Raw genomic sequence first — 27,283 nt, forward strand, 5'->3', positions numbered from 1 at the left:
TTTCTAATCCCCATGTTTTCAGTATGTCCTCAGGGGCAATTTGCAATAACTTGCAGTGTTAAATGTCAACGTTTACTTTGAATTGTACAAATGTAGAAAGATGACATGTTGAATGCAGAGATGATCTGATAATTAAGTTCTTTATTGGTGCATTTGAAGACAAGTCATCAAAGTGGCTGTTAGAAACATCCCATGACTAGTGCACACTTGCATTTGGATGATAGAAAGATATCTCCTGGTTCTCGAATATTTTAGCCCTGTTTCAATGCTAATTCATCCTTAAATATAATGGATGCCAACATTTTAATTTGCAGAGCAAACAACATCTCCAGAGAAAACCACAACTGAGTCTACCACCAGTTACACATCTGGTGAGTGAAGCTTTCTCAAAATTAATTGGTAGATATTTTTACCCAACTATGTTTGCATGGGCTTAAATTAAAAGAGAAAGTTACCAGCACAGAGGAAAGGTCAGAATGGCCTTTGTGCAATCTTCTGTCAATATTGTTTTTGAATTTTCAATCATTAGTCATTGCAAACTGGATTCTAGTTTAGTTGTATTCCATGTTCATCAAATGATCCAGATTTCATGCAGAGATGACCTGTGATGCATTGAATTACCCAGTAAATGATATTTCTGTTTAGAGTGATTTTTCTGATAGTAATATGCAAAATATTTTTTATAGTCCATAGTACTTCTGATTTATTTTCTTCTTCTTGATTTGTGTTATCTATGTGAAATGTCATGTTGATGTCTTCATTCATTCACAGAAAAAACAACAAAACCAACAACAGAGGCGATCACCAGCACCACACCAGGTTAGTGTTACCCTTTCTCAATTACTTCAAACAAGATTCCTTTCTCATATCACAAACTTGTATAAGAAACCTATATTCTGTATTTGGTCTTCATCCTCTTTGCTTCAGTTCAATGTTTCATTTTATGAAATCAATCTTCACATTTTGGTCTGCTCATTCCTGGGAACACTCTGATACAAGTGAGAGGAAGTTCTTGACTACCTCAAATTTTCCCCTATCACTCTTAACCCATGTCCACTGATTTGTATCCAATCTACCCTCAGTTGAAAAAGCCTTTCTAAATTTACCCTTATTAATTGTAAACTTCTCTCTCAAATCTCCTTCCATTTTTCTATCCTCCACGGAATAAAGTCCTATTCTGCTTAACCTTTTGCTGCAATATTACCCGAAGTCCAGGCAGCTTCCTAGTATGTCTTCTCCACACTCCTTCTTTCATTATTAATATCTTTCCTGCTGTTAAGTGACCGAAACTAGACAGCATACTCCAAATTTGTCCTCTCCAATATCTTATCCAACTTTATCATAACACCCCAGCTCCTGAAAGCTGATGCACCAAATATTCTCTTAACAATCCTATCCAGATTTGACGCCACTTTCTGGGAATTGTTTTTAAGTATTCCCTGGTCCCTCTGTTCTACTGCTCGCCACAGGAGCCTACCAGTTCCTTTCTTGGGTTGTCTTTTCAAAAGCAAACCTCACATTTGTCTGCATTAAATTCTATTTGCCATTTTTCAGTCCATTTTTCAAGCTGCTTTGGATCCCTCAACAAGCTTTGAAAGTCTCCTTTGCTGTCCACCCTGCCTGCAGTCTTAGTGATGAATGCAAAGTTTCTGATCCAATTTACCACGTTATCATCCCAAACATTGATCTAGATGACAATCTATAATGACCCCAGCATTGAGGCACACAACTAAGGCACACCCATCTCAGAAGCAATCAACCACCACTCTCTGGCTTCTCCCATCTAGCCATTGTCAAATCCAGGGCAATACTTCACCATGAAAACTGAGCATCTGAACCTTCCTGACTAACCTCCCAGGCGGGAACTTGTCATTTGCCTGACTCAAGTCCAAGCGGACAACACCCTCAGCCTTTCCTCATGTGCAATTCCTGCCTTTTGCTCCATTGCTTTCCTCTTCGTGTATTGCGATCTTTTATCTCAGGCACATTTGTATTTGCAATATATTTCAATATTGTCCACAAATCTTACTTCTGCTTATGGATCAGCACTGCTTGAATAGTTAAGGTTCATGTTTGGTTCTGATATTATGAATACCATAATTATTTTTCAGAAGAAGTAACTACCACCGTGTCAACAAGCACCACTCCCTATTACATGGGTGAGTGTCCACCTGTTTCAATATGTAACTTGATGTATTTGTTTAATTCCATCTTTCTAAGATTTTTTGTTGTTTCACCATCAGTTTAAGTAGATGCCATTGGTTAATGGCATAATTATTGGATCTTTCATCATTTCTTCATCGATACATTGATTGGAATTTTCTTCTTTGAAATATGTCTGCTTAAATCACCCATTAATAACAAGTCATCTCTTGGTAATGAACTCATGCAGTTCAATTTCAAACTTTCAAGACAGTGCCAATCTTTTGGTTATTGATCAGGATCTAGATGCCTCATTCTGACTCAGAGGAGTGGTGAAGGATTGAAGGCGAAGAATGAGTACTGTGAGACTCCACAATTTTTTCGCTTTTGAATCTTCATTTGTGGATGTTCTGTGGTGAAAGGAATTATATTTTCATGTCTCCATTCTTATCACATTCTTAACAATTACTCTGTTTTTACCAGAAACGTTTCAACAGTGAGTTGTATGAGGCTTTCACTCTTGGTCACTGTGGATGCTCATTAGATTCAAGATTTACTCGTGGGACATATAAAACATTCAAAAAATATTATTGCCGCATCAAATATGATTGGAAATTAGGAATCACCTGCTGAAATGGTTTTGCACTGTGTCTTTTCATCTGTGCAATATGTCCTGACTCATTTACATCTTCTCAGTTCTGTCCTTCTTCAAGATTAATGTTGTGATTATGAACATTTTTTTTATTTTCAGCAAAAACAACTACTGAGGCAACTTCAACTGAGTCAACCAGCAGTTCATCAACCAGCAGTTCAACAACCAGTGAGTGATTCCTTCTCTCAATATTGATGAAGAGATCGTTTTACACAATGATGGTGTTAGGCACTGCAAGCTTGCAATTAGTCATAGAACTTTATTGGCTTTCTTGAATATTTGCAATTTCAGCTCAGGTGAAAGATATGCCAGTCCCGAGTCTTGTGCATTCATTCTTGTTTGTCGATTTGATGCTGGACAGAGCAAGGGTATCTCTTTCATTAACCTTAGGATTCTGTGCAAATAATACAGATGCAGAAGGGACTCCCTTTTGCTTCTCTTTCTCTATTACTTTCAGGGGTGACATGCAACACCAATGGGAAATCAATGTCTGCCTGGCAGATGGCAGTTTCATTTCACATGACATGTTTTGTACCATGACATGACCATAAACAAATCTTATGTTTGAACTCTGAGTAGTTTAAGAATCACTTCACTTTGTCATTTGAGTTTGATTATTAATTTCCAGAAACTTCTCCAACTGTCACATCAACGCTCTTTTCCTCCACAATATCAAAGTGTTGCCTCCTTTCATTATCTGCCAGAACTTTGGTATTTTTTTGTTTACTTTCACCCTCAGATTGTCATTGTGAACATCTACTTGTCTTCTACTCTAGCTTTATATTCAATTTCATAGAACATTATTGGCCTTCATGTTCAGTCCCGATTTGATGGACAGTGAAGCTTTCTTTTCATTGAAAGTTATTAAAATTAGTCATTCCCTCTGTCCACGGGTAACCTTTTCCAAAATAATCTGATCACGCACTTATAACTTATGATGTTATTTGCAGTAACTTGCTGAACGAGGCTTTGGTCATCAGTCCTACGATTGTAAAAATAAGAGAACAGAGCAGTTTTGATGCTTCACAATCATCGTCCCTAAAATCAACGTTGTGAAGTGTGCCACTTCTGCCTTTTCTGAATCTCCATATTTTCAGTATGTCCTCAGGGGCAATTAGCAATAACTTGCAGTGTTAAATGTCAACGTTTACTTTGAATTGTAGAAATGTAGAAAGATGATGTTGAATGCAGAGATGATCTGATAATGAAGTTCCTTATTGGTGCATTTGAGGACAAGATATCAAAGTGGCTGTTCGAAACTTCCCATGACTCGTGCACACTTGCATTTGGATGATAATAAGATCTCTATCATCTTGTAACACAATGTTGTAACACAATGGTGGTTTTGAGACTGCAAGCTTGCCGTTAGTCATTGAATTTTATGGCTTTCTTGAATATTTGGAATTTCAGCTCAGAATAAAATGCATCCTAGACCAGAGTCTTGTGGATCAATTCTTGTTTGGTGATCGGGAAGGGCAACTCTTTCACTGATATTAGAATTTCTTGGAAACAATATACCCCGAAGATACACTGCAGTCACTTTCCTTTGCTTCTCTTTCTTTCTTCTGTGCTTTTGCGACACTAATGGCAATTCTTTGTCTGCCTTCCTGCTGGCAGAAGGTATATTCATGTCATATTACATGTTCTGTACTATTACATGAAAATAAAGTAATCTCATGTTTGAAAGCTGCTTTCTGATTTGAGCTTGATTAATATTTTACAGAACAGACATCTCCAACTGTGACACCAACCAGCATTTCATCCACTACAGGTAATTTTTCGTCTCTTTCATTATCTGCCAGACCATTAGTATATTTGTTTGGTTTCAACTTCAGCTTGTCATTAGGAAAGTCCATTTGTCTTCTATTCTAGCTTTTTATTTATTTTCACAGATCGTTATTGGGCTTCATTTTCAGTCCAGAATTTTGCCACTTCTGAAAGTATTTTCTTTAATTGAAAGATATTCAAATCTATCACTCCCTCTGAGCATGGGAAACATTACCTGATATAATTTGATCATGGAATTATAACTCATTCTGTTATTTGTAGCAACTTACTGAACAACACATTACTCATCCATTCTCAGTATTGCACTTATTTTCTTGAGAGCAGGTAACAGAAAAGAGTTGTAGTTTTGATGCTTCAGTGGGATCATTTGTCGTGAGCATATGTAAAGTGCACTATTTCTGCCTTTTCTAAATCCCATATTTTCAGTATTTCCTCAGGAGAAATTGGCAACAACTTGCATTGTTATATGTCACCATTTAAATTTCATTATACAGATGTATCAAGGTGAGATGTTGAACTGCAAGAGCTGATCTATTGGCACGTTAAGGCCAAGCTGTCAAAGTGGCTGTTGGAAACACAGCTGCATTTGACTGCCTGAAAGATCTGCGTGTTTGATATTCTATTGTGCGAGCAACCAAAGAGCTGATTTTTTTTATTGTTAAATGTCTCTTTCCACTTTTCCCCCTGAGTGGCATGAATGTTTTCCTTTCTAACAATGAAAATTTAATTTAAATTCAGACCAATCAATATTTCCCCCAATATTTTATAATATCCCACTTTTCTTTTCTCCTGTAATTTGAAAGATTCCTTTTGAAGCTCAAACATGTTTCCTAAATCTTGTCTTTGATATGTTTATGATTTTCACTCTTTTTTACATTACCTTTTCCTCTTTTTTATTACAGAGCCATATTGTTCAGGGAGTTGGTCTCCTTGGTTTAATAATCATACACCATCTGCAGTCAATCCAAATGATTTTGAAATGCTCAGCTCAATGGGCAATAAAATGTGTCCATCCTCTAATATCATTACTAATATTCGGTGCCAATTTGCCAATAAGCCTGACTGGCCACTAAGTTTATCGTCAGACATTGTGACATGCAATACAGTCATTGGTTTGCTCTGCACCATCGCTGACAATTCAGTGGGGCATATGTGTAATGACTACAAAATTAGTGTTTGCTGTGAGCCAACCGAAGAACCTACAACTGTCCCTACCACTACTTCTCCTGAAGACTGTTTCTGTGATTCATTTCCACCAAGAAAGGTAATTGTTCAGTCTAATTATGCAAATTTGACATGGTAGTAAATTAATACTGTAAGTCTCCTAATTTTTCATTGCAGTTATCAAAAATAATTGCAATTTATTGTCTATATCTTAGCATTGTCTCAGGGACACTCCTTGCTCTCCCACCCTTCCATTTAACTCTTTCTGACCACATCTTCATGTCACCAAAGCATTAACTTCTTACAATTCTCTCATCATGCATCCCTGTCTCTGCTTTTTTCGTTTTGTTTGCTCTTTTGCTATTTCCAGAGTTAATTATTCCATTGCTGATCCACTTGGTTCATAATGATTACTCTTTTTATCTATTTTAGCTCCTGTCAAGTTTCTGATTTCTAACCTGCTTCACTTTGAGTTCATCCAACACCTTTTATGAAGGTTGACCTCCACTGGGTTTCTGCCCATCAACGTCTCATATTGAAAATTCTCATCCTTTGTGTCTTTTCTCTTAATAATCAACACCATCATGATTCAAGAACTATGTTTTCTCATGACTGGTAGCTTTCAGTCATCTGGGTTTAGAATTCTGAAGTTAACTGCTCTCATGCTCACTTACCTCTCTTCAGATCCTCACCATGTGAACAAAAAAATAATTTTCCCTTTGAATATCCTTTCTTGTGATTTAGTGTTCAATTTTTCATATGTCATGTGTCAATATTTGGAACATAAAGAAGCTTGATGAATTTCAGTTATTTTTGCTATGGTTTACTCACATTAGTCAATTCCAATGGAAAGAGAAGTGTGCTTTGATGTTTGTTCTTTCTGAAGTTGTACACAATTCAATGGATCATTGATCTTTGCCACAAGATTGCTTTGCTAATAGTCCAGCCCTTACACCTTGTCTTTCTACTGTCTTGGTTCTGCCTATCCCTGCATAATCTTCTACTCCTGAGCAATCAATTGGGTGTACTGGTCATAGGACTACCAAAGATGTTTTCATATTTTCAGAAGCAGTTATGCAAAATGAGAGAAATCAACATGAAATGATTAATAAAACAAAACATTTTTGAAATTGCCAAGATAATCATAATTTATGGCTCATTTGACCCATGGGATAATCCAGCATATTTAAATTAAGCTTGAAAAAAAAATCAACCAAGCCAACAAAAAAATATAGCAACAAGAACATTTTGTCAATACATTTCCATAAATTTGTAAGTTGACAATGTCTCCATTTTATTTTAATTCTTCCATAGTGCAATGAAACCTGGGAAGAGAACTGTTCAACCCTTACTTGTGTTAAAGATGAAATGTTCAAAATTGAACACATTGCTTGTGAAGTACCTGTGAAGCCAAAATGCTACAGTGGTTTAAAACCTGTTAGAGTGGAAACTCAAAATGGTTGCTGTTCAACATGGGATTGTGATTGTAAGTCCTTTTTGTTGATTCATCAACAAAATATCACATTGCATACCAAATGGCCAAGTCATCTTTCCTTTTCTTAATATCTGAATCTAACTTTTTATTCTTAATTTAGATGATTGTCAAATTTGGGGAGGTCGATATTATCGTACCTTTGACGGGGTATTCTACAACTTCTTAGAAAATTGCGTGCATATTCTTGTGCAAGAAATTGTACCAAAATACAATTTTTCTGTGCTACTTGATAATTCTGAGTATACATCACCAAAGCTCAAATCCTGTCAACAAATGTTAATTATTTATTATCAATCAATTGTCATAAAAGTAACAATTCAACAACAACTCAGTGTAAGTACTAAATTTTGCTATCTATTCATGCATAAATATTTGTCATTTCACAAACCTATTTCCACACTTGTAGCCATTATGTCATTTTTATATCCATTTTTCTTTGGTATTTTGTATTTGTTAACATCTGGCTTCATTTATTTCCAAACATGTTAGAAATCGATGTAAATTGCTCCTTTAGTTTTGTTTACAACTAAAATGTGAGTTGCTCTTTGCCACACTCCCAGGAGGGAAATATTATTTTTAAAATAGGAAGGCCATTCCAGTTAGCTCCACCGAATCCTAACATGAAATTTATTGTCAACAAGTCAATAAAAAAAAAATTTAAAAGTCAGATTCTGGCAATCTGAAATGCTTGAAATGCTCAGCAGGTCAGGTTTTATCTGTGAAAAGAAATAGAGTTGATATTGCAATTCAGAGTCCTGTTTGTCAAATTTACTGGAGTTCTTTGAGGATCAAACGAGCACAGTAGATAAAGGGGAGCAGATGGACGATGAAAGAGTTGGAGGTGATGTATTAGCATGGATAGAGGATTGTTAACCCATAGAAGGCAGAGAGTTGGGATAGAGGTGAGCGTTGTGTCGCAGGGATTGGTGCTGGGCCTGTGATTGTTCACGACGAAAATAAACGATCTGGAAAAGGGACCAGAGTGTAGTGCCCATTGAAGCAGTGGAGGCTACCTCAGTAAATAGATTTAAGACAAAGTTGGATAGATTTTTTACATAGTAAGAGAATTAATGAATGTGGGGGGTAAAGGCAGATAGGTGGAGATAATTCTATCATCAAATCAGCCATGATATTGAATTGCAGAGCAGACTTGATGGGCTGGATAGCCTTCTCCTGCTCCTATTTCTTATGTTCTTTCCCTTCCTTTCCACTCACATCCATAGTTTCCTCTCTAACCTTGTTAATGAAACCTAAGCCTACATCTCATCCATTTCCTGTGCATGTGCTTGCACCTCTTCTCCTCCAGGTACATACAAGGAGAGATTTTTCCTGGACCTCTCCTCTCCTCCCTTTTCAGCAGTTCACTCATAACTCTTTGATCTAATCTTCCATTCCCACTAACCACCCACCCTTCTTCCAGTCCTTTCCCTTGTAATCAAAGCCAATGCAGCACTTTCCTTTTCACCTCCTCCCTTCCCACCATTCAGGGATATTCATTTGCACTTCCGATTTGGTATTCTGCATTTGGTCTTCACAATGTGGCCTCCTTTATATTTGAAAAACTCAACTCAAGATTGTTTTGCTGAGCACCAGAATTAATTCCACACGTGTCCCTGAGCTTCCTGTCTCTTTAATTTGCATCCCAATCCCACACTGACCTATCAGTCTTTGGGCTCTGGAACTGTCACACTGAACTTCGATCCAAGCTTGTGGAATGGCACTTCATCTTCTTGCTCAGCAGTTTGAATATTTCTGGTTTTTGTGATAGATTTTCAAACTGTTCTTTTTTGTGGGGAGAGGAGGAATCTTGATTTTTTTCCTCTTCATGTTTTATTTCCATAAGCTGAACATGAACTGTTACAATAGGAAAATTAAACTTATCAATTTAGTTTTACCATCATCCAGCATTTTCAGAATAATTCACATTCAAACACTTGTATTCCAGACATGCAACATTTAATCCACATTCCATGAATAACGTTTGTCATATTTGGTATTTACACTTTCACCAGATAACTTCTCATTCTCTATTCCCACCTCCATTCAATTTATCATTCTTTTGTCATTCAATCTTTTCTGTCCTGTAACTCATCCTAAGACATTCTTTTTCACTCACTTTCCCTCACCCATTTCTTTATACCTTGAGACATCTTTTACTTTTCATTATTCCTTATTCTGAAGAAAGATCAACTAATATGAAAACTCGATTGTTTTCTGATTTTACTTATATAGAGTTCATTGAAAACTTGACCTGTCCAGCGATTTTAAAGTGTTTCAAGTTCACATATGTAACTTGCGCCAAAGGGCCTATTTCAATTTCTCCAAGGATATTCTTGAGTTATTTTTAATTTGGGAGACTAATTCTGCTCTGCTGTCATTCAGCTGAAACCTATTGGCTCTGGTTGAGAATTCTGAAAGCATTTAGACATTTTAAGTTCTGTAAGTCTTCAGCATTACCGAACAATGAGTCATGTCTTGCTGTGATTAAGTATTATGCTTTGGAATTGGATTTTGTATTCTATGCTGTGTTTGGCTTTGTGTAAGATCACAGATCCCATTGATGTTAATGGTTAATGGTGATCTGGAGATGAAGGGATGGTTAAGTAAATGTCATCTTTAATTTTAAGTGTTCATTTATGTCTTTTAAAACTTGATTTATTCTATTTCATGATTTTTTAATTAGTTAATTACTTACTTAGTTAATTAGTTAATGACATGAATATCTCAATGCCAGAGACATTTAAAACTTCATTATCTGTGACAGTTTTGACACAGATTCTCCATCCCCAGGGCTATTTTCTTTCATACTGTAATTTATGTGAATCATTCTAGTCTGAGACTGTTGGACTACATTGCAGTCACCTATTCACATTTCAGATATCATTGCCTGATTTTGAGAAGGTCAAGGGCCAATGACACTATCTGAAGCAAATAGGCATTAAAAGCATTTTCTGGTGTCTGGCTTGAGACGAGCACAATTCAACTCTTTGGGACTAATTGATCTCTTTCTTGGGATATGCTGAGATTTGCAAATTGGCACAAGCTTCTGATATACCCTTACTGCACAAACCATAATTGAAACATGCATTCATGAGACCTACCTGATGATGGTTTTTATTGATCATCTGAAAGTCATCTGTCTGCCATGAAGCCATTATGAGCTCTGGCTAATTGGAGTCTTTGCCTGTCTACTCTGTAAGCAGCTAGCTTACCTGCCCACTCTTGGCTATACCCTTTTAATGTGTATGTTAGGGTAAAAAAAAATCTGACAACCACTTTTAAATCAGCTGCCCTAGCTCAATTTTTTTAAACTTTTGCTTCAGCAACAAGAAACAAAAGAAAATCCTACTGTACAGAAGTTGTAAAAATCCTATTGAAATCTGATTATTGTTTAAATTGTTATTATTTCTGCAATTTTTCATCAATCATCATTAGGTGCTTGGATGGAAATTTGTCAGAATAGTATTCGGAAATTAATTAATGCTAGACTAGCGATGATTAATTATAATTTTATTCATCAGCTATATTTAATGCCGGAGAAATTAAAAAAATTTGGTCTTAGTAAGTTGGATTCTTGTTTTAGATGTGATCAGACGGCCAATACTTTTTTGCACACTGTTTGGCTTTGTGATCGATTGCAACAGATTTGGAAAGGTATTCAATCTGTTTTTAACAGTTTATATAATATCCATCTTGTATTAGATCCCGATATATTTTTATTCGGGAACATGCAATCATTAATTGATTTAGGTTTAGAGGATTATCAGATTTCATTTATCTATTTAGCTTTAGTTGTGGCTAAGAAATGTATAGCACTTACTTGGAAAGATAGAAATATACTAACTTTAGATAAGTGGTATTTGGAAAAGAAATTTTGTTTGACTATGGAAAGGATATCTTTTTCAATTCTGGATAAGATGTCTTTTTATAAGTTAAAGTGGACTCTGTTTGCTAATTATATGCATTTAAGTTTGATTTAAATATATGTTTAAGCGTGATATTTTAGTATTGACATTTTTTTTGTTTTTTGTTGTTGTTAGAATTTTTTTTAGGTTAAGTTTTATCTTTTTTTGTAAGTGGGTATTTTTTTTCCATATATAATGTCAATTTTATTAACTCTTCACTCTTTATTTTGGGGGGGAGGGTTGGACTAATTTTAAGTTAGACTATATATTGTGTTACAATTAACGAGGGGGGGGTTATTTTGTGTAGTTTTCTGATGTAATATTGTAATCATACCTTAATTTTTTTTCTATTTTTCTTTAAATGTAATTCTCTATTGTATTCATGTTATAAAATGTTAAATAAAGTCTTCAAAAAATCATCATTAGGTGACATTCAATGGAATCGCTGTGAGCTTACCATATGATGTAGCCGGAATTAATATCTCGACAAAGGGTGTCAATGTACACATTAATATTCCTGAAATTCGAGCCACTATTATTGGTAACAAACATCACATCAAGATTCAAGTGCCAGAAGAGTATTTCATTGACAATACACAAGGACAATGCGGTATGAGATATTTTGTTCATACATGATGCTCCGAGACACAAAAAAGATCAAACAATGGAATTGTAATTGTGCTGGTTTCTTCCTCTTAATTTACTCTCACTGAGAGCAGGTTGTAGTGCGACTGATTATATTGGGGTAGGTGATGGTGGAGCCAACCATCTGAGCAATACATAGACCATGAATTCCAGTTCACTGCACAGGTATAATGGCATAACAGCTCATTAAATTTATTGATTAAAATCTGAACATTTCTTCTGCAATAATATATTTGATACACATAAGTCAAACTTCTTTAAACTACTTATCCACTTTGTAACTTTTTTCAAGCATTTTTTCTTTGCTTTTTTTTACAGCGTGTGAATATAATGTTTACACTTGTAAAAATATATATATTGTATTGTTTAGAAATGGATTTTATTTGCTTATAGAAAGTATTCCTGTTTCACAGGTAGTGTATCCAGAAATGTGAGTGATGAATGTAAAAGAAGGAATGGAAAAATAGAGCCTCCTACCTGCTGTCACAAAACTGGATTTGACTGGAAGGTCGATGAACTTAACAAACCAGAATGTAGAGCAGGTCCTACAAATGTGCCTTGCAGTCCACCTATCTCTCCTCCAAAATGTAACCGTACAACTGTGTGTGATATTCTAAATGGAAAGTATGTACTGTTCCATGAAATTTCTTTGAAATGTAGTTATAATTCATTGATGACTTCATTGAACTTTACTCTTGCTTAAAATTCTGAGAAAAGAATACTATAAAAGTCCAGGAGATCAATAAGCATATGTGAAAAGAGTAAAAATGGCTATAGCAGAGAGGGCGAGTGATTGAAAACCAAAAATAGCATGTTTTAAATCTGAATAAAAAGGTCAGAAAAGGCTGGTAAAATTTAGCAGGCAAGATCGCATGAAGGGAACAGACCTGATAGCCCAGACATAAAAAGCCCAGATTGACAACATCCCTATTGTGAAAGTTCACAACCCTGAAATGCCAATAGTACCCTACCCAGAAAATCTATCCCATATTCTAAGTAACCATGACATTCCCTGTTTTTACTTCAAAACTGGCCAGTTCTGACAGAAAAGGTCGCACACACATTGAAAGATTTGGTTCCTTCTGCTTGTGTTGAGCTTCATTGCAATTGATAAGAGGGTGGTCAAGAGGTCAATCAAGGAGTGTGATAGAAAATTAAAGTTACAAGCAGCTGGAAGCTCAGTGTCATCTTTTTTTTATTGTTTTTAGCATTTTTGTTTCTTTGTAATGTTTCTTAAATGAAGACACCACAACTTGGACATCAAAGATAAGTCCTGTGTTTAATTAATTTAAAAATATGTAATGGAACCGTATTCAGAGAGCAAATGGAAATGATTTAAAATCTTATTTATTTTGCATTGGAGTGGCAACTTTGATTTTCGTGCTTCAGCCTCTGAATTTGGAATTGAGCATCTCGAATTCTGATTCATCTGAGAAACATTCGAACAGAGATGCAGAAAAATTTCTTCAAACAGAAGGTGGTGAATCTGTGAAATTTGTTGGAGGCCAAGTAATTTGGTTGATTTAAAGCTGAGGTTAATAGTTTTGGTTATGGAGAGAAGGCAGGAGAATGGGGTTGAGAGGAAAAATACATCAATCATCATTAAAATGCTTGAGCAGATTTGATGGGTTGAATAGCTTGATTCTGCTGATAAATCTCATGGTATATTTATTGTTCCCTCAGTGCTTTTGATAGAATACTACACTCTCCTTAATGTTTAGATTTATTTTCTCTTCCAGCAAAGCATATCCCTCCCAATACAGTCAATATTGCTGTCATGTCGCAACCTGATTTAGACCAATGGGGAAGCAGGTGATATCTGAAATGCAGGCAATGTTCTTAGTGCTGCACACTGTGGAGTGGAAATTTCTTTCACTAAATTGTCCCATATATACTCTTCTGCTCTGACATGGTTTGGCTTCTGATTTGTAATTAACCGAAATTCATGATTAAATATCTTGACAGGGAACTGTGCATCTGATGTGTATTTGATGAAGTATCTAGGCAGCACGATTGGCATAGCGGTTAGCACCAGTAATCGGGCCCAGGTTTGAAATCCCGCGCTGTCTGAAAGAAGTTAGTACGTTCTCCCTGTGTCTGTGTGCATTTTCCCCAGGGGCTCCGGTTTCCTCCCACTATTTGAAATGAACCAGGGGTGTGGCTTAATTGGGTGTAAATTGGGCAGCATGGACTTGTGGGCCGAAATGGCCTGTTACTGTGCTGTATGTCTAAATTAAGTTAAATCACAGTCTCAGGAAATGAGAAATAAATGTGGTCAGGCAATCCAAGTTGGTTAATTTAATAGTTAATAGTTCTCAACTGCTCTGCTACCCTTGCACCTCCACCCCTGCCCCCCACTTACATCCATTCCCAACATGATGTGGGGAAAAAAAGATCAACGCTGCTGGAGCTGCTGCAATGGCAGCACTGTTGCTATGTGGACCTGAGGTAGGTGGAGAGCAAAGACACAACACTCCTCCAAAGCATCTGATCGCCCAGTCCTACTGCCAGTGGCTCCGTATAGACTTTAAATGGCCTGTTAAAAGATCTGATGGAGTTTTATTTAAAACCTTATGACCACAGGGGTCTGGCCCCAAGATGGAATGCCTTTGTTCAGCAGCGGTCATGAGGGGTTGTGGACTCCAAAGGAGCAGTGCACCAGTAACCGGGAGAAACCACCTGCACCTCCCACCCCCCACCCCCCACCACATGTTGAGAAAAAGAAGTAGAGGAGATGTCCCTAAGGACGATGATCACAGTGGTGGATCAGTGAGCGGCTCAGTGGCTGAAGGACACACACAGGCAGCAAGCTGTTGGCAACTTGAGGTCAAAGGACTAGTACCAGGCTAAGGGCTGCTGGAGGCTGGCTCATGAGAACCAGGTATTGGAACAATGATTTAAGTGGGTGCTGAGGGCAAGAAAGGCTCACTGCAGACTTACTCATCATCTCAAAGGTTTGGATCTGGACAGGTTGCTGATGCTTTGAACTGAACTGGAGTCTTGTGAGGCAGCTGAGGCTGTGGAAGCACTGGAGACAAATCCACAGACACTCAGTGACTGTGAGCAGAATCGTTTTTGCTTCTGTTTCTCTGACTGTAAGGGGTGCCAGGCAATGCTAATGGTGAATATTTGTCTACTTTATAGCAGGCTAAAGGCAATCTTGTGTAGTATCACATTTCTGTTTTATTACATGACAATAAAAAGTATCATCTGATAGTACATCGGCATGGTCCTGCATGGTCCCTGCAAGGGGACTGCATGGTCCCTGCAAGGGGACTGCAAGGGGACTGCATGGTCCCTGCAAGGGGACTGCATGGTCCCTGCAAGGGGACTGCATGGTCCCTGCAAGGGGACTGCATGGTCCCTGCAAGGGGACTGCATGGTCCCTGCAAGGGGACTGCATGGTCCCTGCAAGGGGACTGCATGGTCCCTGCAAGGGGACTGCATGGTCCCTGCAAGGGGACTGCATGGTCCCTGCAAGGGGACTGCATGGTCCCTGCAAGGGACTGCATGGTCCCTGCAAGGGGACTGCTGAAGATTTTATTGATAACCTTTATGCGCATAAATGGATGACAGTAACATAAACATCAAACATTTTTTTTACATTAATCCTCTTGGCAAATTATTTTAACACAGAAATTGATGTTAAAGGGACATTCATGCTACTATTACCCAAGGCTTTAGCACAAAATTCAGACTGGACAATGAGTAGACAGCATAATTGGACTAGCAAGTTATCCAGTCCTAACAACATTATTTGTTTTTATTTCTGAATTCTGTTTTTAGTACTGAGAAATTTGACAACATACCTCATTCTTAGGTGAGACTTTGGGGCTAGAGCATATTGTTTCCAGGACATTCCCTTTCCAAGACCAGGTGATTACAGTTGCGATAGAGACATGATGGCATCAAAGCATATCGGGACCAGCCAAATTGTCTTCAGCCAATGCCAATGAGGTCAGCACTTTCCTGCAAAAATGCCTCAAGCTGATTGTCAAACTCCATTGCGAGTTCAGTAAGGTCAGAGATGAGTAAGGGAATGTCTGCATTATTCAGGCATATGAAAAATTGCATATAACCAGCATTTCTAGAGACCTGGCTCAAATATATATTGCAGTTGCTCAGAATTTCCCATGATATATTTTAATACTGATTTTTAACACTGATTACATACATAAGAATGGTGTAAAACAGTAGAGAAAGGAATTTCTAATGTTTGTAAAATGCAATATAATGTTATTGTTATTGCAGTTTTGTTATATTTTCTTGGATGTGGAATCATTTTTGCATATATGAAGTTGTACTTTATATTCCATTTCTACAGTTTATTCAGCAATTGTCGAAACATGAAATATTTTGACTCCTTCATCCAATCATGTCAGTTTGACAACTGCAAAACGGAATCCAGTGAAACTGATTGTTCCAGCCTGGAAGCAGCTGCCCAACAATGTAGCAGTGTTGGGACATGTGTTGACTGGAGAAAGTCTGCAAAAGGACTATGTGGTGAGTGTCATGGTATTATTCTTAAGGATTAAAATTTAGCTTTGAAACTTTATGAAGTTGTGTGTCTTACTGTTTGGCTTGTGTGGCATGAATCAGAATTATTTTAGAAATCGGACAACTGAACCTGGTACTAAATTTACCAACATTAATCCTGCAGGAATACTGATTGGATTCAGAGAAATAATTTCAGTTCATGAAATCAGATATGGAACCTTTGTGTGGCTATTGCTGAACAACAGCCACAATCTCTAACTATTGCTGCGCTTACAACTGCAGCCCTTTCATGTTGTAAATTACTCAGATAATGAAGATAAAAACACAAGACACTCTTACAGACCTCAATGAAATCACAACCAGTGACAGCCTCTTGTATAATATTGTTTCAAAAGTCACCTATCATTTCTATATTGAGTTCTTAAAGGTACACTTGTATAGGTAACACCAACTAATCAAGTATGGAACTTCAAGGATGTAGGATAACTAGGCAGGAAGTGCGTGTACTTTAAAATCATTGCTATATTATTTCTAATCCTCTGCATCCTTAACTCTATTGCTTATGGAATATTTTCCAGTGGTAAAGAAGAAAAATAAGCCTCTAAATGCAAATGCAGTTGGCGTAGCGCTTAGCAGAAGGCCTTTAAAGAGCCAGCGATCAGGACTGGTCCACGGTTCAAATCCCGCGCTGTCTCTAAGGAATTTGTACGTTCTCCCCATGTCTGCAGGGTTTTCTCCAGGGGCTCCGGTTTCCTCCCACAGTTCAAAATATACAAGGGATGTAGGCTAATGAGGTGTAAATTGGGCAGCATGGACTCATGGGCTGAAATGGCCTGTTACAATGTTTAATTTTTTTTAAAATGTAGATAGAACAAATTTCAATGTTGTATTCTCTAAATGCTCTGTATCTAATATTATTTTATTTTCATTCTGTTTTCAGACTATGTTTGTCCAGATGGTTTTGTCTATAAAGCCTGTTCCAGTTATAATCACAATTATTGTCAGAACAAGTAAGTATTATGTCAGAGACTATATATTTTAAAAATCAGTTCCACACTTCTCATGGCAAGTCTATGTTGTTTGAAATTATAATTTAATAAATAACTATAATTTTTCCAGTATGATGATATTTGGAGAGAAATTTGATGACCCTACTGAGGGTTGCTTTTGTCCAGAAGGAATGATGCTATCTGAAGATGAGACCCAATGTGTTCCTTCATGCATCGGTAAGTTGTTGTATTTCCATGAAAAGTCACTAATATTTATAAATCCCAATTAAAATCATTTTTATAAAAACCTCTGGACATTTCCTATGATTGAGAAAGTTGGCACATATTTAATTGCATATTACCTCATTTTTCTATAGGATGCAGAGATAGTTCAGGAAAATTCAGAAACGTGAGTACTTGAAAAAAATGTAATGCTTTATTTTGATCTATCTTTTTATTGAATTACATCTTGTAATTACGATGTTAAGTGAATATCAAAACACAATTTGCCAAGAGAAAGATCTGTCCTATTTTATAGTTTCAGTTCATTAGCATTATTCTAATTGATCATGATTCAGGTTTTATTATTCGAGTCAAATTATGAAAACCTCAACAATGAAACTTTGATGTAACATGGTAAAATTGCTCAAATATGATTCATTGAATTTATAATATGGAAGGAAGTAACTTCATGTCTGTGACTATCCAATTCATGGTCCTTCCCCAGATTCTACAATATGAAAAATATATACCTCATTCTCTTTGAAAATTACCATTATATCTGCATCCATTGTATTTTGAAGGAATATATTGTGGATTCAAACAATTCATTGGCAGAAAATCCTTTCTCTTCATTTCCCTCTTTCTTCTAATGTTTATTATCTTAAATGTTTTCCCTCTGATTATTGCTCTTTCTTCCAGTGCTATCAGGTTTTATTTGCCTGACTTACTCTCTCAAAGATCAATGTCAAAAAGAAAAAAGATTGTTAATTTCCTGATTTAGCTCAAATTTGTCCAAACAAGGGAAAAATAAATCAATCAAGCATTGGCTTTTCCAATATATAATTCAGCTTAATTTCTTCTGGGAAGCCCACACATTAGGAATAAGTACATGGAGAATTTATGCAGACATGACTATGGAAATGTTTTATGAATTGTTTCTGACACTCTTGGACTAAATTTCCCAGGATGGAACTGGTGTCTTTGGTCATTCAGATAAGTGGGATCTTCATTATGTTTAAAAATCAAAATAAACGAGTCAATGAAAATTTTAAATAAAACTAGAAAATGTTGAAATGCCCGGAAGTTCAGCAGCAGAACTTGTGGCAAAGAGGCAGAATTAATTTTCTGAGTTGAAGATCCTTTGTCAGAACTGTTCATATATTTCAAAACCAACCTAATCTCATCACAATAACCATATAACCATTAACGGAGCGTAAACAGGCCAAGTTGGCCTTTCGAGTCCGCACCAGTTCACTGATTGCCACTGATTTTTGTTTTGTACTCTACATCTGATGCCTCTCGTGTCAGTGTCCAACAATAGTCGGCCAGCTTTGATGCATTCCAGTTGCCTTGATTATTGGCTTATGTGAGATATATTGATCAGGAAGAGTTTCAAGAAGAAATTCCTTTACCTTAATGAGAAAAAAGGGAATTATTTTCAGATTATGCTTTCATTAGGAGCAGTAAAACACACACTATTTAGTGTTTCACAAAGATTTATCAATACATTTGTAATCCTGTAAAGGTTTTTCATGTAAATCTTCATTGTCTGTGATGAGAAAATGTTCTCCTCCCATAACCAGTTATCATCAGCTGCATTTATGAGCTTGACTCTGAATTGTTGTAAAGGGGATGTATCGAACCTCATCTAATTTCTACGTACTTACTGAGAAGAAATGGTGATACAAGTTCAATGTTTCATCATCTGATGTTAACTATCTAAAAATCTATCTTTCTGAATCACATGGTTAGCACAGCAGTCAGCCCACAATGCTACTGCCGCACCAGTGACCTGTCTGTGAGAAATTTGTACAATCTCTCCATGTCCACGTGGGTTTCCTCTGGGTGCTCTGGTTTTCTCCCACGAATCAAAGATATACGGGTTAGTAGGCTCATTGGGCCCTTCTGGCCCAGGAGCCTGCACTGCCCAAATAATGCTGTATCTCTAAAAATTAAAATTAAATATTTACTGCCATAAGCAGCTAGATCTGTCTTGTATTAAAATGTATTTGTGACAATTTGTATATTTTTCTCCTTTAGGAAGGTGAACGTTGGTCTCATCCCAATGATACATGTATTCACTTCACATGCTTACAAGGTGTGGTGGTAGAGATTAAAACAGTATGTTTCTCTCGCCCAAGTTGTAAAGAGGTTTGTACTCTATTCCTTTTAACTCAACTTTCATCGCACTGATGGTTCTGAAAAATTCTAAAATCTGCAGTTTCTGGAAATCTTAATGAAATTTGAGCGTGATTGAAACACTCAGCAGTCGGGCAGCATCTCTGGAAAGAGAAATAGAGTTAATATTTCAGGTTAAAGGCCATTCGTCAGAAAAAGGGTTCTGAAATAGTGTCTTCAACATGAAAGGTTATCTCTTTCCAGAGATGCTGCCCGACCTCCTGAGCATTTCCACCCTTTTATGTTTTTTTGTCCCTTGTGATTTTTCAAAAATTCTGATTTGACCAATGGATGGAAAACATAAAAGGATAGCTGTAGGAAAATTCTACCAGTGATTTTTAAAAATCTTAATATTCAAAGGATTACTGGTAGTTACAGTAGTGCAGAGAATTAACACAATCCTTTTGCGATTCATATTGTGCAGAAGCCAAAATTCTACCAATTCATCTTTGTAACCAAGATTTACCTTAGTTTACCTTACCCTAACCCTAATTGTGCTCAATTTATTGGGATGATTTCTGACCTACGGTTGAATTGAAAGCTTTTTGTCAATTAAGTATTGGGTTATCTCATTAGTGTCTGATATGTAGGCAACAAATTACAAATTGACCCTAAAACAACAAATGTGCAAACATCAGGGTGATAAACTACCATAGAAACAATTCAGACAGTGGGACAGAATAAGAGGAGCCATCATTTACATTTAGATGTGCTAAATTTAACCTGGCAGTGGATCCAACATTTTGTTTGACCACTGGCTCCTCTCCCTCCCAGCTAAAGCAGGTCAAGCAAATCAATTTCATTAACACAGTTCTGTTCATATGGGATGACTCTGTGAGGCTTATGACAATAAACATTGTTATAATTGTAAACTTTGGATAAAGAAACATTAATGAGTTGAGAAGAGTTCATTTTACAATGATTCTTGGCCATATCAAGCTGGTAGGACTTGCTGTTGATGCTCCAAGCCTTGCATTTCATTTCAGAGCATTGCAATTATATGCAAATTTGGTCAAAGTATCCATTTAAAAATTACAGAGTATGCAATTGATAAATGATTGAATGACAGTGAAACAAAATTCCAAAATATGATCATAATTTCTCCATGATTGTCATGGTAGACAACAGAATCCAAAATCAGTGGAAAGAAACAGATCAAAGTGTGTTTTTTAAAAAAATACAAGTTGGAAATGTAAATTGGCTATTTACCCAAAACTGCCATATTAAATTTACCCAGCTTGATAAATACTTGTATCACAGTACAAGCCTTGCTGCAGATAACTGGAATAATTCTTTAAATTGCAACCTTACAATTTAATCATGTTTCAAAAAGGTGATTGGTCACATTTAATTTAACAGGAACTTATTTTTTGCCAACATCTCATTTGTATATTCTGTGTAATTTGGAGAAATAACACTTGACAATTGACATTTAAATTAAACGTATACAACAGTGATAATTCAATATTTTTTTATTTAGACTTCCAAGATATGGGATAAATACCACTGTTGCTATGACTGTCCCCAGGAATGTAAGTAGTTTTTAATTAAAGCAAAATGTATTGTCATTTATATTCTTATGTGTAGTATATATGGAACTGTAGAAAATAGGGCAGGAGTAAGCTATTCAGCTCTTTGTGCCTGTACCATCATTCAGTTTGATCATGACTGATCATACCTTGTTCTTGCTTTTTCTCCAGATCACTTGACCCCTTTACTCATAAGTAAATTCACCATCCCCTTTAAATACAGATTAACCCCACTTTTTGAATACTTGAATTACAAAAATTCACTTATACGAATAAACCAGTATTCACTTTTACAAATAAATTATAATGGGTTTTCGCTTTTACAAAAATCGCTTTACAAATTTTAAGTTTACGAACAGTTTTTCAGGAAGACTCTACCTTCCTAAAGCAGGTATGCCTGTATATTTAATGACAGGCCTCAACAATTTTCTGTGGAATGGGTCCACGTTCACAACTGAGTGAAGAAGTTTCTCCTCATTTCAATCCTAAATGGCTTAACCTTATCCTGAAATAGTGACCCCCTTGCTCTAGACTTCCCTGGGCAGTATGGTAACCATGAGTTATACACATTATGCCCTATATAAAGATGAGTACATTTAGAATCAGAGAAACCAATTAGTTCCATTAGACAACAGTATATTTCTCAAGTATTTAACAGCCATAAAACTGCTTGTGCTGAATCATGAGGTTTTCTATTATGTCTTGTATTAGAGGAGACTGAATCAAGACATGTTCCTCACAGGTTTATACACCAGTTATAAGTTTCAAGCTCTGCTTCTAAGCTTTATGGCTGAAACAAATTCTATTGATGAAGTACTTAAAAACTTTGAGATAGATATCGGAACTCAGCCTGTTGCAGAGACACACCAGTGATCCCTGCCCATCCACATTCAACTGTTTTACATCAGAGGACTTACCTTGCTGGCCCTCCACATATAGGAGTTAAATGTTGATTAGCATCAACAGCCCTGTCTTCAGAACTCCCTTGATAGGCATTCACAAAGAGAAAGCAAGGGTTGAACGTGATTTGTGTCAAATTGATCTCAATCCTGTTTGTCGATTAAGGGCTCAGACCCGAAATGTTGGAGATGTATCTTTACCTTTGCTACATAAAGGGACTGTTTGACCTGCTGAATTTCTCCAGCATTTGCGTGCTTTTTCACTTAACCATGGTGTCAACAGAATCCTGCGTTTTACCTGTTTGTCCATCTGTCATTCAGAAGACAATGTGGATCGGTTCTGTAACCTCAGATTTTCGCGATGTATACATATAAATGAATTGGATGAGAAAATTAAATGTCATTTTCTCCCAAAATAACAAGCTATATAACATTGGTTCAGAGGTTTCTCCTGGATGCAGAGAAGCCCCAAGTTGATTTGAACAGGCTAAAGCAGCGAGTGAATGTTTGGCCTAATGATCACATCTTTGTTCTTTTGTCCCATTTCTGTCCATGTTTTTTCTTTTCTGTTTTTGTTAACCACTGAACATCATTACCCAGTACCACATCCCAGACAAATATGTTTGTCTGGGGGGTGGTTTTGAAAACCACATGAATCATCCTGGGAGCAAAATGTAACTGTCATTCGTTACAGATGCAGTTTCAATATGACAAAAAAAATCCAAATGGTCCATGGGCATCTTTATTCAGTTTTAATTAGATTAAAGGTCAGTTTATATTTATAAAGCAAATAAATGATTTTAAAAATTGATTCCTGATCATTTCCACATTTCATTTTTCTCCAGTACATCCATGCAAAGTTAAAAGGAAGCAGATTGCATTAACCAAGGATGACTGTTCAGCATTTGTTGAAGTGAACTCATGTGAAGGATCTTGCAACTCATTTTCCATGTAAGTCATGTCATTTATTGTATTTGCATAGTTTTCAATCAAATAATGAATCAAATCAAGTTTAAAAGTTGAGAATTTCTGATAGATCAGAGAATAAATGGTTCGGATTTGTATGTGACCAAGGATAAGAAGCATATTTTCAGATTCAGAAATGGGGAGGGAAAAGAAATGAAGCAGAGTGGAATGAATACAGGTGGTCCCTGGCTTATGACCATAATTGGGACCGACAAATTGCTTGTGACTTGAATTGGTCATAAGTCGGGTTCGTCCACTACGCACGATTAAACAAGATCATAAAGACATTTTTAAAAAAGATTTTTAATTAATTAATCTTTATTGAAGAATATAAACATATATACAGTACCTTCAATAAAGATACTCGCCAATTTCCATATGAAATTCTAGTATATAATAAAGTCATTGGACTTGGGCATCGGGCTGCTGCTGGGAGAGGGGACCTTAGGGCTGCCACAGGGACATTGGGCTACCGTGGGGACCATTGCATATAGTACTTTTATTACAAAATATGTACTTGTACAGTAGTTTTAATTTAAACATTTCAACAATTTGGTTGCATGTGTGGGTGAACTCAAGAACTATCTGTACTAGCTGGTCAAACAGATATCAGTTAAAGTGATTGAAAAGAAAGCTAATCATCCGGCAATAATACAATTAATACAACATTGTATATATTAATGAATGCATAGGAGGTCTCCTTAAGCAGTTTGAACTTCTAACTCTTGACCTATGAGACACTGCAGCTAGTCTGGAGGAGCTTTGGATCTTACCATTGTCTAATAAGCACCAAGTTCTTGAGTGTTTTTCTGCTGGGGGGATGACCAAATTCACTATGGCACACAGTGACATCTAAGTGGTAAGGGGAGAGGGATAAAAGAGAAATGTAACAGTCATAGGTAGTAACGCAGTTAGAGGCGTGCAGCCATGCTGATGACAGGGTTAAGGATATCTCTTTTGGGCTAGAGAGGAACTTATAGTGGATGGGGAATGGTCCAATTGTCATGATCCATGCAGTTAGAACAAAGAAGGAGGTTCTGCAGAGGGATTCTGAGCAGCTTGGGCAAAATTCAAATGCAGAACCACAAGGGTAATAATCCTTGGCTTATTGAACCACTTACAAATTGATGATGGGTAAATAGGATTAGAAAAGTAAAAGCTTTGCTTAAAGATTGGTGTGAGAGAAATGGGTTCTAATTCAGGGTCGTAGACATGGCTTTAATCTAGTTGGTAGGGTGATAGGAACAAATAAATCAAAAAAGAAATGAAAAAGCATTGGCATAGGGATAGACGGTGAATAATAGGAAGGGAATAGCCTTCCATTCAGCCCTGGAACATGTTCTACACTCAGCCTTGGAAAGCCTAAACACCAAGGACACCTATGCCAGATGATGATTCATTAACTGCAGCTCTTCCTTTAATACCATGGTCCCAGCAAACTCATCCCTTAACTTTGATATCTTGGCCTTAGCACTCCCCTCTAACTGGATTCTTGATCTCCTGTCTAATAGACTGCAATCCATGCAACATCTTGATTAAAATCTGCATAAAGCTGACCTGTTGTGATCTGGGTTTTTTTAGATTTGATTCTCAGATCAATTACATGAGGCAGCACTGTGAGTGCTGTAAAGAAAATGAAACAGAAGAAAAAGAAGCTATATTGAACTGCAAGAATGGATTGACTCAAGTGTACAAATACATTTCTGCGAAGACATGCATGTGCGATATTTGTTACGGCTAGGGACTAAAGTAGTTTTGCATACCTTGTCAGCTGTCTAGTGAACAGAATTAAATTTTAAATGAAATCATAAAATAAATTTAGCATGCAAATTAGTATTTAGTTTGAATAAGCAGATGTTACTTGGTGATATTAAGAAAATGTGATGAAATTGTGAATGTTGACTCTAGATCAATATTTCTCAATTTTTCATGTAACTTATTAGGACATTACAATCAATAAAGCATTTTCACACCAAAAATGAATCACCTCTTTCATACAATACTGTGTTTCACATTTGATATGAATGCAGAACAAGGCATTGCCTTCTCAGTTTAATTCCTCTGTTCCATCTTCCCAGTTTCAGTGCCACTTTCCCAGCTTGATGTCGCTTTTGAGTGGAGCAGCTCACTGGGTATATGCTACCAATACCAATCTTGTCAAACACTGAACATCAATTTCCATTTATATTTTCATACAGAAAATAAGAGTACATAGCAAGTAAGAGGTCCTTAAAGGAAGTATCAGCACCTTGATTCCATGTTGTTTCTATTCCAAATATCTCAATTTCTCCAAATTGCATCTTTCTATTGGATTTTTAAGCACTGCAGCCAATATTGAATCATTTTAGCTCACTTCCAAAATTTAAAAAAAAAATTTCATGAACTAGTTAAGTTAGAAAACTGCAAAAAGTTGGTTAATTTACTTATGGGGTTCCTGGTTGTTAATGTTCATCTGTCTGTATGTATGGATAACACTGGACAACAATTTTTTTTCTCAAGGTTTGCTTCCCAAAAAATAAATTGGGACTGAGTGCAAGGATAATTTCAGATTTGTTGTCTTACGTAAAAGCTGGAGAAACATTAAATGACCTTGTACTGAATATCGTATGTTCAATCGCATAATGACGCCGACACATTGCATTAGTTCAACTGACCTAAAAATGTTTTGCTGCTGATTTTCGTGTGTACTACGCATCTGATGCCTCTCATGTCAATGTCCAACAATAGTCGGCCAGCATTGGTGGATTCCAGTTGTCCTGATACTGCTTTTCCATGGTCGCAATGTCCTGGTGAAACCTTTCACCATGTTCGTCACGGACTGCACCAGGATCAGCAGGGAAGACGCCCAAGTGCAAATGCAGACCATGAATGTTCAATGTCATGTCGCACTTCATGGTTTTGTATGCTTGAAGTAGACTTAAAATATAATAGGAAATCACAAATAAATATTACATCTAAAAAAACCAGTGTGTGATAAGAACATTTTAAGATGATTTTTGTGATCAGCAGCCTAAACTCCATGAAATACAACCAAAAATGTTCAGCAAGAAAACTCTTTATTGTCCAGTCTAATCAATGGAATCATAGACTAGGAAAGTTGAGAGAATTTTTTTTTCAGTCTAACCTGGAGCACAGGGCAAATTACAACATTTGCCTTAGAGGCCATGCAGATATACAAAATGGGCTCCAAAATAAAGGATTTCAATTCCTGCATGTATAATAAACAGAAAAACTGGAATTGTTCTTACACCAAAGATACTTTATGCAGTTAGAACCATAGAACAGTATTGCACAGACACAGGCCCCTTTGGCCCTTCTAGTCTCTGTCAAACTTTTATTTTTGCCTAGTCCCATTGACGTGTGCCAGGTTAATAGCCATCTGTACAAATGCATGGCATTTGTTACTGAAGTCTTGGCACCATACTAGTAAATCTTCTCTGCAGACTTTCTATTTTATTGATATCTTTCCTGTAATCAGGTGACTAAAACTCCACACAATACTGCATATTTGGCCTCACAAATGCTTTAAACAACTTTACCATTACATCCCAACTCATATACTCCGATTTATGAAGGGTTAATATGCCAAAAGCTCTTTTTACCACCCTATCTACCTGTGACACCAAATTCAGGGAATTGTGTATCTGTATTCCCAGGTCCATCTGTTCTACTGCATTCCTCAGTGCTCTCCCATTACCTTTCTTTGTCCTTCCAAAATGCAACACCTCACACATGTCTGCATTAAATTCCATTTACCATTTTTCCAATCTTCTTCACTGTCCACACTGTCTCCAATCTTAGTGTCATCTGCAAACTTGCTGATCCAATTGACCACATTATCATTCAAATCACTGATATAGATGGCAACAATGGTCTTAGCATCAAGGCACAGCACTGAGGCACACCACTAGTCACAGGCCTATAGCCTGAGATGCAATTATCCACCATTACTCTCTGGCTTCTCCCGTCCAGCCATTGTTGAATCCATTTCACTACTTCTCCATGAATACCGAGCTTCTGAACATTCCTGACTAATCTCCCATGTAGGACCTTGTCAAAGTCCTTACTAAAGTCCATGGAGACAACCTCTATAGTCTTCATTAAATTTCCTGGTAAGCTCCTTGGAAAAAAAAACTCTATTTCTCAGCTATTTAAAGCTACTAGCATTTCAAATTATTAAAATAAACAAATTCCAGAGTCAGGTACAGCCCC

General features: G+C 36.7%; 1 protein-coding gene across 1 annotated transcript in view; it reads left to right on the plus strand.

The window, feature by feature from the left end:
- The window catches only part of LOC138748013 (mucin-2-like), a 57,518-nt gene extending 32,284 nt beyond the window's left edge, over positions 1-25,234 (plus strand). Inside the window, exons 35-52 of the mRNA XM_069907713.1 lie at positions 315-371; positions 772-819; positions 2,112-2,159; positions 2,894-2,962; positions 4,518-4,565; positions 5,485-5,846; positions 7,061-7,232; positions 7,342-7,574; positions 11,573-11,756; positions 12,205-12,415; positions 16,116-16,294; positions 17,229-17,298; positions 17,408-17,514; positions 17,655-17,686; positions 19,540-19,650; positions 21,158-21,209; positions 22,951-23,056; positions 24,653-25,234. Coding sequence (XP_069763814.1) covers positions 315-371; positions 772-819; positions 2,112-2,159; positions 2,894-2,962; positions 4,518-4,565; positions 5,485-5,846; positions 7,061-7,232; positions 7,342-7,574; positions 11,573-11,756; positions 12,205-12,415; positions 16,116-16,294; positions 17,229-17,298; positions 17,408-17,514; positions 17,655-17,686; positions 19,540-19,650; positions 21,158-21,209; positions 22,951-23,056; positions 24,653-24,812 — 2,249 coding nt within the window. The 3' untranslated portion in view covers positions 24,813-25,234. The remainder of the gene's footprint in view (positions 1-314; positions 372-771; positions 820-2,111; positions 2,160-2,893; positions 2,963-4,517; positions 4,566-5,484; positions 5,847-7,060; positions 7,233-7,341; positions 7,575-11,572; positions 11,757-12,204; positions 12,416-16,115; positions 16,295-17,228; positions 17,299-17,407; positions 17,515-17,654; positions 17,687-19,539; positions 19,651-21,157; positions 21,210-22,950; positions 23,057-24,652) is intronic.
- The last annotated feature ends 2,049 nt before the right edge of the window (positions 25,235-27,283 follow it).

This window comes from Narcine bancroftii, chromosome 13, assembly GCF_036971445.1.
Source record: "Narcine bancroftii isolate sNarBan1 chromosome 13, sNarBan1.hap1, whole genome shotgun sequence".
In the NCBI taxonomy this organism is placed as follows: Eukaryota; Metazoa; Chordata; class Chondrichthyes; order Torpediniformes; family Narcinidae; genus Narcine; species Narcine bancroftii.